Source organism: Leuresthes tenuis, unplaced genomic scaffold, assembly GCF_036924035.1.
Source record: "Leuresthes tenuis unplaced genomic scaffold, fLeuTen1.0.hap1 SCAF_20, whole genome shotgun sequence".
In the NCBI taxonomy this organism is placed as follows: Eukaryota; Metazoa; Chordata; class Actinopteri; order Atheriniformes; family Atherinopsidae; genus Leuresthes; species Leuresthes tenuis.
The window spans coordinates 19,475,887-19,491,707 of NW_027325374.1; the positions used below are offsets into that span (position 1 = coordinate 19,475,887).

The 15,821-nt window shown below is 37.6% G+C and overlaps 1 protein-coding gene across 10 annotated transcripts in view; it reads left to right on the forward strand.

The window, feature by feature from the left end:
- Positions 1 to 15,821, forward strand: part of cacna1g (calcium channel, voltage-dependent, T type, alpha 1G subunit) — a 166,578-nt gene that overhangs the window by 76,483 nt on the left and 74,274 nt on the right. For 8 of the 10 annotated variants that reach the window (XM_072374169.1, XM_072374170.1, XM_072374167.1 and 5 more), the window contains exons 11-13: positions 826 to 940; positions 2,546 to 2,701; positions 5,535 to 5,600. In XM_072374169.1, coding sequence (XP_072230270.1) covers positions 826 to 940; positions 2,546 to 2,701; positions 5,535 to 5,600 — 337 coding nt within the window. The remainder of the gene's footprint in view (positions 1 to 825; positions 941 to 2,545; positions 2,702 to 5,534; positions 5,601 to 15,821) is intronic. The other 2 variants (XM_072374175.1, XM_072374173.1) reach the window with 1 other exon arrangement.

The following is a 15,821-nucleotide window of genomic DNA, read 5'->3' on the forward strand; positions in this document are numbered from 1 at the left end:
TCAGTCTTGATAAAAGTCCAACAATGTTTAGCTACCCCTTTAATTTCTAAAGTACTGAAAATAAGTCAGATGCCAACAATATCACAAGATACATGAGGTGTCACTGACAGGGTTTGTGACGCTGTCCATGGTGCTGAACTGAACTTGTGTGAAGCACTCCATTACTCCAGTCATGTTCTTGGCAACATTTCTAGTTTACTGCATTGTTACCAAGGGATGTGACCCAATAACTGACAGTGCTCAATATATACTGCTTTTAGTGCAATTTTATGTGGTCCCAAAATTAATGGTTTGTCAATAACAGTATATAACATTTAGGGTAATCTATTGCCAAAAAGGCAATATTCATATAAATGTTTTTGTTTGTTTAAGCTTATATGAATACTGCAATGGATGTATTTTCAGTACCCTTAAATGAGTCATTTATATCCAAGCACATTCCTCACACCTTTGTCATCTTGTGATGGCTTGTTACTATGATAGACCATAGATGGTATAAACCCAGTACTGGTTCAAAGGTTTTTCTTTTGCATTTTTGCTGTCATAATAGTTTTCAGAGAAGTGTGGGGTATAACTTTATTGCAATTTGGAATTTAAATTGCAGGGTGGTGGTACGTCCTGCACATTGGATATTTAAGTCTTTTCTTGATCTTTTGTGCTAAAATTACCATATATACCATGCAAGCAGCATGTAAAATTGAATCGGTATTGTGCACTCAAAACAAGTCTTTTCAGCAAATAATAATTATTTATTTGTACTCTTTGTAAATATTTATTTTGCCTTTTCCTGCTCCCTACCTCCCATCCCTGCATATACTTTGTCAGTATCCTGGGAATGCATCTGTTTGGTTGTAAGTTTGGATCAGAGAGGGATGGGGACACCCTGCCAGACAGGAAGAACTTTGACTCTCTTCTGTGGGCCATAGTGACTGTATTCCAGGTAGGCACGAATCTTCTTTTCCTTTACCCTTCCCTGTCCCCATTAGAAATGTGTATTTGACTTCTAGTGGTCTTTTTTACTCAAAATTAAGCTGTATGTTAACAAGGTAAACACATTTATCTATAGTATTGAATGTTGCTCTTTCTTTATAACCAAACTGATCCTGTTGGACTACCGTTAAGGTACTATCTTAACATCTTTCTACAGTTGTTAACGTTGTTCCCTCGAAAAGGCCGACAAAACAATTTCACTTTGGATAAATAAAATATATTATGTCAAATGTTCTGCTTCATTTTCTTACTCCCTCCTTTCCTTCCTTTATCTATCTCCCTCATTTTCCTCAGCTCATTTACTTTTCAATTCCAGGTATGTTACATAGGATAAGTAGGCTAACCTCTTACATCATATCTCTTGGATTCATGAATCAAAGTCCCTGTGGGGTCCAGCATACATCACTTTTAATATAGTAACCATTTATAATTCAGTGAAACACCTGATCTGGTATTATGTAAGTGTCACTGTGTGTCTCTGTACAGAATATTATGCATGTCTTTTCTCATGAAGGGTTAGACTGCAGCATCACTGGTTTAATCTTTATACAGATGAAAAAAAAATACACCAACTTCTGAAATATATCAAATCATTGCTTAGCAGCTGTATCTCCAAATAGATGGTCAGCCATTTGCTGATTAAACACTTAAAAATTAAACACATAAAATATTACTGGAAGGTCTATTTCTATAGAGTACGAGCAAAGATTTTTTTTTTCAAGAACAGCCACTTTCCCAAATGTTCTTACTCCAAGCTGAACTCAAAAGTTGGTAGGCCTGCATAGCATGCACACGTGATTTAAAAAAAAAAAAAACACATGGATATTATTCATATATTTATATTTATGAGTGTAGATGGTGTATATGTTTTTGATTTCCTGAAATGTGAGAAGCAATACATTTTTTCTGGTGACTGGATTATCTGGTCTAACATAAGCAGCAAGTGCAAGCACCTAGATAGCATGTTTGGTTTATTAGCATACTCCCTTCAACCAAGAGCTACTTTCATGCCTAGCTAAAGTAGTTATCTGTTCAGCTAGTTAATGGTTATCATTATCTTAGTTTTTTAAACCTATAAAAACACTACATCCACAGTGTAGTATTACCCCCTCAAAGTGGAGGCATCCTGCAAGCTATTATATTTTGGGCTGACACTAGCGACTCGTCAAACTTTTTAAACCCCAGGCAATATTACTTATGGTAGCATTATATATTATAAACACACTAGTTTTTTTTTAATGTAATGATATGAACTTTTACAGCATGAACAAGTATGCAATTTGCACAGACAAATAAGGTTAGATAAGCTGCTCTAGGCTTTCCCTGTTAGCTTAATTTGATGTGCAGTCTATCAGCATCTAATTTATAAATAAGATCCATTTTAAGATTTTCATATTAAAAAAAATGTCAACTGGAGCTAAAATTGTTACATTTTGCATTGGATTGAGGGGAATTACAGTACTGCTGGGCAGGAATTTTGATAAATTAAACAAGCAAACAAGCTGTATGTGTTTTCCAATTAAGTCTTTTTCTTCATCTCTGTGCTTTTTCCCAGATCCTAACCCAGGAGGACTGGAACAAGGTGCTGTATAACGGCATGGCCTCCACATCTCCCGTAGCTGCTCTCTATTTCATTGCACTTATGACCTTCGGCAATTATGTCCTCTTCAACTTGCTGGTGGCCATCTTGGTTGAGGGATTCCAAACAGAGGTATAAAGTTGCTATGCAAAAGTCATATAACTGAAGGGGATCAAAAAAATTATTTCAATTGCTTAGAAATTAAATGGCAAAGAAGCTATTTAGGTGAGGATGTTCAGGTCAGTTTGACTTTTTGTCTTTTTCTTCCAAGAGAAATTAGGTTTTAAGATCAGGTGCTTTTCTTTTTTCTTTTAGCACAGGATCACATTACACTAATGGATTGTGCTTATACCCACACATGCATAACAAATTCATGAACACTGTAGATCTTTATCTTTTCTTGCACTCTTTGCAGCAGGTTATATGAGGACATGATATCACACTAGTTGGAGTCTTTAGTTTTTTTTCTTCTCTCCCTTTCATCTCGTTTATGTCAGTCCCTTCACATCCCACTCTTTCCCACTATCTCAGCAGTCATCCTCATTATTGTTCTGCTTATTTGCCAATGCCATAAAGTACAGTACATCATGAGAAAACTATGTCCACTAGACTAGACTGTGCATCAGCCCACGTCCTCCAAATCCACTGCTTCATCAGTCTCATGCTCTTATACGTTCTTTTCATCGCCCCCAGCCTTTAGCCCCCTGTGTACACATTTTAAATGTCAGAAAAACAAATGTGATATGTTATCCACCACTGCACTCTCCGTGCAATTCTTCCAAGAGAATGAAAAGAGAAAAAGACCCCAAAAAAAGAAAGAAAGAGAGAATAAAGTAGATTAATGTTTGCTATTATTTAGAGACAAGCAGCTGGGGAAAACTTTTTTTCAGTGCTCAGCTCCAGGGCCACAGGAAGAAAAGAAGCTGAAACTCATTGAGAGCCCTGTCTTCTGTTGTCAACTGGCACTTCATTTGATACGAACAGATTGATTGGTTGAAAAGAACGGAGAGTAAAATGAGACAGAGAAAGTAAATCACCAAAGTATCCCGTCTATCTCTGTCTACTCGTCTCCTCTTCATTTTCTTTCCCTTTAAGAGGTGACAGCACCGATGCTTTGATCTCTGACACTCTTTAGCTTCTTGGTTGAGAGGATAGAGAATAAATGAGGGGTGGCCGAGAGAAAGGTTGACAGCCTCATAAAATATGGATTAATTTGAATGGGATTCTCCTGCTATTGAGCTTATCTGCTGTAGAAATATCAAGAGCGTGACTATGGTGAATAGATTCACGTAGACTTTACCCAAATTTAAGATGAAGGCTCTTTAAAGAAGCCAAGAGAGAAATGAATGCAGAACGATTAGCCTTTTATAGTTGAACAGAAATAATGGGGCTTTTAAGTGCCTGGACTGATGCTAAACTGACGCTGAAGTTGAGGTTGAATTACAGATTTATGCAAAGGATCACACACAGAGGGAAGATAGTCAAGCCTTTTTCCCCCAATGGTTACCGTGGCTTAGTTTCTATCATCTTTTGATATATATATATATACACATTTATAATATTCAAATTAAAAAGGTGAAAACTCCACCTTTTGGGTTAAAAGGTCTGTATGCTCGCTTGATGTCGTTTTTAATCCTTTTAAAGGAGACTTTTTTGCTGTGAGCTAGATGTGTGTAGAATAAATTGCTAACAACTTTAGTTTTCAGATTCATATTGTTGTGCTCCAGGCAATATAATATGATTATTGAACCCCACAACACTACAGAGGTATTATAGCTTATTTACAAATGTCTTAGCAGAAAAAAATACAATAAAGGAAACTTAAACTTCAGTTTAACTTCAGTGCAATTTGAACATGTGAAATTGAACTAATTGAGCTCAAGGTGAAACGCTAAATCCTTAAACAGGTACAGTGTCCTCCCTCTTTGCCCCCTTGCATTATAACAGAGCTGTTGACTTAATTCTCCCTCTCCTTTTTTTTCAACTTTACATCCTTTTCTGCAAACACTACGTTTATTTTTAGTTGGCCAAACTTTCCCTGCGTCAGGGTTGCTAGGAAACGAACACTTGAATGACGTGGGCCAAGCCAGGAGAGATGTACGGCTGTGGTGCCAAGAGACACACACACACACAGAGAAGTGTGTTACTTTCAATACCCATATTGCTGTGGAAATAAAGGCAAAGGGGAAATCATCTTTCCTTTTTCATTTTTTTTTGTTTTTACCTGTTTTCATTTACTTGATTTAGCTCTTTCCTCCATCCTGTGCACTCCCCCACACTGTCTTTGTTCTTGTACTCCTTTTATCTACCTTTTTCTTTCACTGTGCCTCTTTGTCAGGCTGTGACAGTGTGTTCCTGTGACAGAATCCAATATCCACTGCAAAGAGTGCAACCAGACGGACTTGTCTCTTTATGGAGACCTTTTAACAGAAGACAGACAAAAGTTGTTCTTCCTTTTTATTGCACCTCTCACTGTGACAGTAAACAAACATCTCACAGAAAAGCACGCCCATGCAGTGTGTGCGTCAGATTCAGTGGAATGCTTCCATACTGAGAACACTGCACCCTGAATGATGCCGAGCTGCACTGCACAGTCATTCAATTTATATATCAGGTTCATTGTCATGACTGCCTGTGAACAAATGAGACTCATAATCATAGATTGCATCAGTGGACCACCTGAAAGGTGGAAAAAAACATGGCTGTTTCACCTGAACTCTATGCTGTCCTGACCTCCCATGCTTTTTCAAGTTGCTGATCATGACAGCACACTCTGATCCAGGACAGTTGCTTCAATATGTTCTGTTGCACGGTGAAGTCCGAATGTTCCAACAGGCTGAATACTCCTTAACCTCTCTCTTTCTGCTCTTGTCTACTGCCGTGGTTCCACTTCTCACCTCTGTGCCTCTTTTCCTGTGTGCGCCTCCCTCTTCTGTCCGGCTGCACCAATCACTTCCGCTAACAGGAAGTGACCAAGCGGGAGGACTTGCATGCCCAGCTGAGCCTAATTCAGCTGCCTGTAGACTCAGGGGTATGTACAGCACTGCAGCTCTGCCTTCCCTCTCCATTTGACTGACTAACCTCCCTCCTCCACCCCTCCTCAGGCCTCCCTCTACTCCCCTTGTCCTCATCCTGCCCTATAGAGGCTTTGCAGTGATGCCACAGACCTCTCAACAGCTTTAAGTTCTATTGCTTAGTAATGATAGAATTAAACAATGGCAACATTTTTTTTTTTTTTACAGTTTTGAGATATTTGTTGCTGCTAGTCTAATCCATTAGAGTATTAAAGTGGGAGCTTCTCCAAGGCTTCTCTAAGATGGACGTCTCTGGGGTGAATTCTGAGAACGAAAGATGAGCAACTGCATAGATGAGCAAAGAAAAGGCTCTCTGCTATCAAGGCAAACAAATTGCCCTTTTGTTTTACTTGCATAGACACTAATGGCACAAGTAAGTGTGATCATTGATTATCTTTTGGTTTGGCATCACAATCTGCAAACAGAATCAGAATTTTCCCCACAGATTTAAATGGCCTCATGTAACATCCATCTGATGAATAGTTGTGAACATGGCTGTCTAGATACAAATCCTGTAATAAAAAATAAAAAAACACAACAGCCAACTCATAAATCTCTACAATCATGTCTTTGCTCAATTTTACTTTGAAATAGAAAGTCTGACTGAAAGTAGTGATTCTTATCTCCACATATGTATTTAGTGGTTTCTTTAGTCAGGGCCTCACTTTTCTTTTGTACATGCAACAAAGTAGAGGCAAATGCCTCTTTTAAGGTGTCCAATAATTGTCCAGTCAATCTTCTTTTGACTTTTGATTGTTGTTTTTTAAAAAATATTCTTTTTTGCTCTATGGTTATCCCTACAGTTGTGAGATGCAACTATACTGTCATAAAAGGTGTGAACCCTGCACATGTATAGGCATACACATTCATTTTTTGTCATGAGAAGGCCACAAAGATAGTATCAGAGGCCCCAAAAAATGTCAAGCGACCATAAACCAAAACAGTGGGGTGCAGGGCTGGAAACCAAAGTTGTGAACTGCGGTATCTCAGCTCTAAGGCTGTTTCAGGCCCCTGGAATGGGCATAATGAAAGTTACATATTAGTGTCTCTGTATTGGTTTATTCAGCTAGTTGACTGCAGTTGGTCCATCTGCAAATAGTGTAACATAAATCGATGGCAGTAGCCGATGTTTATCAGATGTCGCAGTGACATTGCCCTGAAACTGACAGGATTAACCTGCATCTGTAGGTTCAGCAAAAACCCAATAGGTGAAAGCCTAATTCCATAGCAAGAAATTTATTGTTCACAAGAAGATTTTTTTGGCCAATCAAGGACTGATAAGTCATTGACTAGGTACTAGTTTCACAGGCTAAAAGGGCTTTTTTTCACACAAAGGATTTTACTCATGCGAAAAGTTACACTAAAGTTTGGTTAACACATTTGACTGAAATAATTTGTGCTCATTTAGCGTAATGTGGGGCTTAAATAAAACATGTTTTTATAATCCTTATGTTATTGTTTCCCTGACATTAAAGGAAGAAAAAATTTGCAAACAACCCCGGTATTGGCTATTGTTTCATTTTTATTTGTAATATTTGTATAGGTCCACACAAAAGTCAGTGCATCCCTAATTTAAAGGCCATACAAATCTAAAATCAAAGGATAAAGCATATGTGTGGTAAGAAATCATTTCCACTCGCACTGCATTACTTTTGTAAGCTCTATGGAAGTGATTGAATTATAGTTACTCAGGAAGACCTACACATTTACTATGACACTCTTTTACACTAAAACTAAAAATACTTTTTTAATTAACATCTCTTAATTGTTTAATCGTTCTTTTAATCATTTGAGATCATTATTTGAGATAATAATTTGAGGTTGGGCCATTTAGCAATTTAAGTTGTGTTGAAAAGCTTTATAATAACATGCGTTGCCAGAACAAAAAGCTCCTTGTGGCTGCTAGAGGATGTGTGGCATCATCTGCAATTCCTTTAACCTGGTTCCTGCATGATACTCTTGCTGCTGAAACTAACTGAAGCACTGAGCTGACCTGAGTTCAGTGGATACAACAAAATGCTTAAATGTTTGCTTGTGCCTCTTGCTCTGTCCTCTCTTGGAAGTAGACTCCACATCAAACCTCATGATAAATGCTCTGTTCCCAGCAGCCTTTCTCCCTGTTGATTTTCTTCGTTACAGCTTTTTGGTGAGGAGGCTGCACTGGCACTGCCAAAAAAGAAACAAACAAAAAAAACCCTCCTCGCTTCAGACTTTGTTTTATCTGGCTCGAGGATAAAGTGAAGAAGAGAGGGGTGGGATGAGAGCTGGCTTTTCAGGAGGCCACTACCACTGCCAGATGAATCCAGACAGATATGTGGATGAAAGCTAATAAATCAGGCTATTACTCTCAAAGTAATGAGGATTTGAAAGACAAATAGTTATAAGTCTTATACTGCTGAATACTACCCAAACCGAATCAGTACTTTTGTAATGCATTAAAGACCCAGTTTTGAGCTAGTTTATATCCATTTGGAATGAGCCAGAGCATGACATGGAGATTCTTAGTGGAGTCTGCTTGGCATGTCAAAGCATCAAACTTGTTATTAGAGGCTCAGGCTTCTGTTGCCTCATGGAACTGTCTGTACACTGCATACTTTGTTTACATTGTACAAAGTCATTATTTATGTAGGGAAAATAACCACATTTTTATCATCTTCTGATGTTTAGCATGCACATCTGTATGAAAACAAGTCAAATCTAGCTCTTGATTTCTTCATCTACTACATATGGTTATGTTTAAATTTATATGAATCTTTTTTAGCTAATTTCTTTTTTAGCACTAACTGAATCATCTTACCAACTATTAACCATTACTGGTCATTCAATACTTCAGTGTGATTGATATGTAGCTTAAATATCAGTTAAGTTAAATATCACATGTTCAATGTTTATGTCCCTTAATATGTCTTATCCTTGCTATACTGAGTTATATCTATGAAAAGTTTATCCAGTGTTGCTCTCTAGATTTAGTTACTTTCAGGCGCCCTCAGCGACTATCTTTCAAAATAGTAGCTAGCAACAAATCTACTGACTTTTAGGACTTCAACTTAGGTGGATGGTTGTTTTGTTTTGACAATGCTATATTGATAATTTTGCTGTATAGATACTGTATAGATGCTGTATAGAGATGTCATTGTGCATATTGTTCTTTAAACCTGTTTACCTACAGCAGTCCATGCTGGGGCCAAATTTGGATGTAGAATATTGAGCAAGAAACATTCGTTATTTCATTCGTGATTTCATTCGTTATTTCAAATCTTTTCCGAAAAAATTTTTCTTCATTAACTCTTCAAACAGGATGTCATATTAGTTTTACAATTTACAAGAAAAATATGCCTGGTAAGGAGCTGTAAAAAAAATGACAACTGTTTCCTTTAAATTTTGATCACACAGAATTATAATAGCTAACTTTAGTGACTTCTTTTTAATTACGTCCCATCATTAGGTTAAAGTCGAATTTGTGAAATTTTCAAGTAATGCGATGATATAGAATTGAAAGCCAAGTGTTTCCAAATTGTGGATTTAAAACATGACGATGCAAGTTGTATTGGTGCATACTCTGACTGTTCTCCCTTTATGCACGTCTGTTTTGAAGGGATACAAAGTCACGTTATACTAATGGATTCGGACAGACTAAAATGAAGTGATTCAATACGAAAGATATCGAAATATTTCAAAATCAAAAATGTAAAAATTTCGATAGTTATGAGAATTTATTTTTCTTCCATCCCTACTGTGTATTAGTCTGGATTTAGTATTAAACACACAGATGTAAAGTTGTTTTGCTTATTTTATTTCTTATTTCCTTCACAAATGAGTTTTATAGTGTTTGTTATTTAGGCCACAGTATTAGTTTGGAGCTAAATCCAGTTCTTGTCTAGTCTTTTATGCGGCTGTGATTAGGTACATTTTGGTGGACACCCACCCACACACACACAGACAATTACTTAGCTTCCTGCTATCAACATCCACCCTCCAACTCCCATTTTAAACCTTTTTGAAGAAATGTAATTGAGATACCCCGGAGTGCTGCTGGTGTCAATTATTGTCTGGCTATCAGCGACAAGCCTGATCTGTCCCATCTCCTGCTCCCATGTCCATGCCCAAATTGGGGTGGCTGAGTGTAAACAAGCTATCCAAACACAATGGTTATTTTGGGATGAGGGATTTCCCTCGAGCCCCCCCTTGCTTTAAAATGAATAAATTCACCTTTGCTATGTCCTGTAAAGCCTTGTTGTGCGATGCTTCTTAAGAATTCCCCATCGTGCTTTGTATCAACATTAAGAATAATTGCCAATTGCCAAAGTATTGTCAATGGGAGCTTTCAAAGCAACTGAGAGAAAATGGAGGAGATTTTGCAGATCAAAATAAGCTTAATGGATTAAATGTGTTCATGTTTTATTATTATTGACTTTAGCTTCTCAGCTGCCAGTTGATTGAAGGGTTCTTAATTGCAGCGTGTACCTCCAACAATTAGAAAAAAAATTAGTGGTGAGTAGATCTCAGGTCAGCTTGGTCTTTGGATGTGATGGCCCTGAATAATCAAGCTTATTATCTGATATAATAAGACAACGGGAAGTGATAGTCTGTAGTGGTACAGTAGTTCTCTGACCATACCAGAAAGGTTCGATAATGAAGTTTTCAGATGATATATTTTACCAAATGGCAAACAAAACCCTGTGTAAGATGTGTTCCACGAGAGAACAAAGCAAATATTCCATCAGAACTCACCAGGAGCTCCACTTTTTTCCATCTATGTTCCTGCATCATCGCTCTTATTTCCTTTCGTCTCTGTGCGTTGATGAAATAGATTAAAGATCAAAAGGATGAAAGCCAGAGGAGCAGTAAAGAAATTAAAATTAAAACTGAATATGTCCCTAGAAAGCATCTTTTTGACCTCACTTTGAGCTGCACTGGGAAAATGTGCGTGTTTCTATTATTCTCACTGACTTACATACAAACCCTTGTGTTTCTTCTTCGTGCATCATGTACAACACATGTAATAGGCATTGGCATTGTAATCTCAGAGATGGAAACTGACAAACATGTCAATCTTTGGAAACCTGAATGAATTCCTCTGAGCAAGCCATTTTGTCCGTCTCTTTAAGCAGAAGCTTTCTGTCAGCTTGTTCTGTCCCTATGCTTTATGCTGACCACATGCTACAGAAAATACAAGCTTCTATCTGACCTCTGCTCAGTGGGAACCGAAACCGAGATCAAAAGCACAGCCTTTTCACCTTACCTGAAAAAGTCAGAGACAAAGAAGATGTGAGGCGAAGCACCCTCCATTCTTAGTGCCAGTGCCCTGTTGGCTTAGTCACATCACAGCTGTCTCTTCTCACTGTCTGTGTGTGGTTTGATGAGCCCAGTGTTTGCTTTGGTTAAAATAGAACTAAACTGTTGTGAGTGTTTGGTTACCTCTATGTCTGTATGTTGGTGGCAGACTGTCCCCCTTCCAAATCGACCCCATGGATAGTATGTTCATGCAGCAACAATAAATTAAAAGAAGAATATGCGACCTTGTGGTTGTGAAAACAACTGCATGTGAAGCAGCAAAAACGCATCCCATCAGTGTGATAATACAAAATGTATTGCAGACCTCTTATACACCAAACCTACATCACAAACCAGTGGCAATGGCAAGACTCCTCACATTACCAGCATCTAGGGAAAAATAAAGCAATTGAACTCACCACAGTGACGACCTACAGCTGCCATCTACAATGTAAAATCTATGCCAGCGCAAAAAGACAGAACTTTGCCATGCAGAATGGAGCAGAGTTTATATATTGTTCAGGTGGGTAAAAAATTTAAACAAAATGGCATTTTTGTAAATTCAAGCCAATATTTTTTTAGTTTTTATTATCCAACATAGCTGTTAGGTGGATGGTTGTTTTGTTTTGACAATGCTATATTGCATACAGTGTATGTGAGTACACTGAGACTAGACAACAAGAAAAAGGATAGAGCGCTAGAACCAAGCAGAATGTTATGTTTATGCATTTGGAAGATGCTTTTATCCAAAGCAACTTACAGGTAGGCACTCTTGCCTAAGGACCCCTACTGGAGATAGTGCCTTTCATGCAGTGGATTTGAACCCAGGTCACTTACACAGAAGGTGGCAGTCATACCACTACACTACACAGTCCATGTGATGTCATGAATAAATAGCCTTTTAATAACTTTTGAAGTGACTTTACATGATAAATAGTTGGCAGGAAAGGTATTTTCCCTTTCCTTTCCTGAAAGGGACGATGTATGTGCACTTCCCAGAAATTTAAGATTCAGTACTTGGTAAGCGAAAGTTGGTACGTCACAATTCGAAAAGCAAATTATTCAGTGTTTGCTAAACAAATCTCAAACATTCAGGAAAGAGTGAGTTTAGACAGAAGAAGTTTGCATTAGTAAATTGAAAGTTCTGAAAGAAAACCATTAACACAGTGCCAGCAGCAGTTAGCTACAAACTAATAAGCTAACGGAGGACATGTAAAATATGCTAACTACACTAACCATTCTAATATGTCTACAAATCATCATTTTTAGTGCACAACAGACTCATCATCTTATTCTGGGTCTGGTTGTTTTTTAAGATTTGAGTTTATGGTTTCTGTTGCGGACTTTGGACTAGCGCAGTAGCTAGACGTCATTGTGCATATTGTTCTTTAAACCTGTTTACCTACAGCAGTCCATGCTGGGGCCAAATTTGGATGTAGAATATTGAGCAAGAAAGATGTTATTTCAAACTTTTCTGAAAACTTTTTTCTTCATTAAATCTTCAAACAGGACGTTGTATTATTTTTACAATTTACAAGAAAAATATTTTGATCATTTTGATCAAAAAGAATGTGTATTGGCCCAAGTAATGATAATTTTCTTACTCTAAACAAGAAATGTTATTGCCTAAACCTAACCAGGAAGAAACAAAAGTGCTTAGGTCAAGTGTTGTCATGTCATGGATGCTAAGTAATTTCCCTCCTGCTGCATATAATTTTGATGTGTGAGTTTATACGTGAGTTGAATTGAAGGGCAAGAACAAACTACATATTTGGTCATTTGGGTCGAAGGACTTGTTGGTTGGTGGTTGTGTAAATTGTTACAGGCACGTTGAATACTAAAAGTAAAAGGCTCCTAAAATGGACCATTCAACAGCACCATATTTTTTAATTACATGAACAAACACAGCCATTAACGCTCCTACTACCACTCTGATAATCACTAAAGTAATGCTGCTATGACGACAGTACATTCCCAGGTGCATCATCTGTCCTGCTGGAAGCCTAGGTTTTTAAATAGTAATGAAATATGTTAATGAGTGAGCATAGCAGCCATGGAAGACTCTAAGTAGCTCTTGAGTTGACCCACTAGTTCATTAGAATTCATTCTCTTTTCATAATTTCCTTGTGCCTCACAGGCCAAGAGATATCATTCTGGTACATAATAAAGTGGCTTTAACTGCTGCAAAAAATGCAAATTGTTGTCTCAAAGATAGAATACCCAGAGGGTCTGCAGTAAACAAATAAAGTATGCAATATATCCATACCCACTTTGTCTTTCTCTAATACTTGTGGGGAGTATCAAGAAAGTAATTTGTAGGTTCAAAAGGAGGAGTTTGGTGATTTGGTCCTTAGGCTTTTCTGCACACAGTTTATTCTCTGTGCTGCCACAGAGGTCTGACTCACTGGGTCGGCATTCTATTAATCCAGCATCCACCTGGCACCCTCCACATATTAATGGAGTCTACAGGCGCTGGTGTGGCAGAGCAAAAACAAGCGGGATCTCTGAGATTCACTTTAATGGGTTTGTGAGAGGAAAGCAGCATGAAGCGGAGGCTAGAGGAGAAGAACGAGAAGATTTTGAAAAGTTTGTAAAAGAGAGTAAAGATGAGTAGAAAGATATTCAAATGTGCAAAATACTATTTTTTTTACATTATATCGCAGTTCAGAGAATTTGTAGAAAACGACACAAGGTAGAAGCTGTTCTATGACTAATTTATAGATTGTCATATGTTTAAGTGGAGTACATCAGGCATGCTTTGTGTCTTTTAGTGCAGACCGAGAGATAATTCTGAAGCTCTTCATGTAGCTGTTAACAGGTCATGACAAGTAAAAAGCATTTTAGAATTGTCAGTCTGTCAGTGTTCCTGTGGTTTCCCTGTCCACCTTCTACTTGCATGGCAACTCTTAACATGCATCTGACTTTTCTCACCCACTTTCTTTACCCTTTAAGCACTGAACTATGGGATCAAGGAGACAGCACCCTCACATCTTAGCTTACACTGAGAGGCTGCCTCTAGCAACTGATCCGCAGTTGGATCTGAATCTAAACTGTGAGCTACAGAGAGTAAAAAGAACTGAGCAAAGATCTGTGTTTGGAGACAACTTTCAGCACTGATAAAAATCAGATATTGCAACCGGCTCTCATTCCCAGGGCTACCTCCCGTCCGTGTTAGTTCCTGGTATCTCTGAGATACGCACAAGATGTCATTTAGCATCAGCTTCCGACTCACCAATCTTGCCAAAATGATCTTCCAACAGCAAACGCTCCAAACGTCATGTAATAATCATTTGTCTACAAGTTAGAGAGTTCTTGTAATGTGACTGGGGATGGATGGAGGAAAGTCATAGGACCTAAAAACATGATATAGGAGTTTGAGACCAACTTGGGATTATGGATGCTCAACTAGAGATGCCCATAACAAAGTCTTCATAGGAAAATTCATGTTCCGAACAGCCACAACTACATTAAGAAGATTTAGAATGAGCAATCTGGATGTCTGTGCTAATACTCTTACTAGGATAAAAATCCAATTTCAAATATGTAGCATACAGTTGTTAGCATTCAAAAGTTTAGCTTCAGAAAAAAAAGAAAAAAATATTTCAGATATTAACAGTACGTTTTTATATGTCTCAAATAGATGCTGACCATGAAAATAGCCATATGGATATCAGTAATTCATATTATGACTAGTAGAATGGTAAATTCAGACAACAATAATATATTTTTGGACATACAACAGCACACTGTTGATTCCTTGAATGGTTTTATTTGTTGTACATCTAAAAATAAAAGTAGAAATAGTAATGACTGAAATACAAGTCTCTCCTAACAAGAACTGTATCTGCAGATATCTGGGATTTAAGGTAAAATGCCTGACTGGAAAAAAATGAAATAATTTGTCCTTTTTTAGATCAACTTTTTAGATATTTGAAAATGATCATTGTTGTGTAGATAGGAGGAATGTTATTGTTGAGTTTTTATTAAGAAGTGTGACTGTAAGTTTGAATACTTACAGAGCACCCCAGAAACGTGTTAAAATTCTATCATTATAGCCATTAGTTACTATGATGTTGAAGTGACGGAACAACAACTTTTAATATGAGACCACACAAAGTGAAGAACAACTTGCCCAACGTCAGCATTTAGCTTGTGTTTCATTCTGCATTTTCAGCAGCCAAATTAAATGTCTTTTACTCACCACTATGATGTGCTTATCTACAAGAGATTGCAGGATATCATAATTTATCCCAAAACTGAAATTAAATTAGATAAAATCCAATTTATCTCAGATACAGATTCAGAATCTTGTGGACACAAATGATCAAGACATGGCTCCTGTTTAGCCGCCACATTCTCATGTAATACTCAGTAATTACTTAATGACATCCTCCACACCCCTTAATGGCTCATGGCCACAAAACAGTATATATATTAATACTAATAATAGATACTCATCAGTATCTCCTGGGGGGCTCTACACAGTTCTGACAAGCAGCTATACAATTTAGACAAGGAGAATTGTTGCTATAGTTTTTAGTTTTAATGTCAAATGGAGCTTGTCATGAATAACAAGGTAACTCATAAAACTGCCAGAGAGAGGTAGGGAAGAGGAAATTCTCAGGACCTGTAACTAAAACCTTGAAGTTTGAGATCAGTTTTCACTATATTGTTTTTCTTGTGTTCGCCTTGCTTTCCTTCACTTTGACTTTGCTTGTTTAGGTTTAGGAATCACAACTTCTTAGTTCATTTTAGACAACAAAATTCCCAGTTTAAGTTTAGGAACTAAAGCTACTTCTCCACTTTCCTGCTACTGTGTGTTTAAGACTTATGCTGAAGGCTACATTCTGTGTTGATCGGGTGCCTTGGCTCCTGACAAAATGACAATATGTGACGCCTCTGGG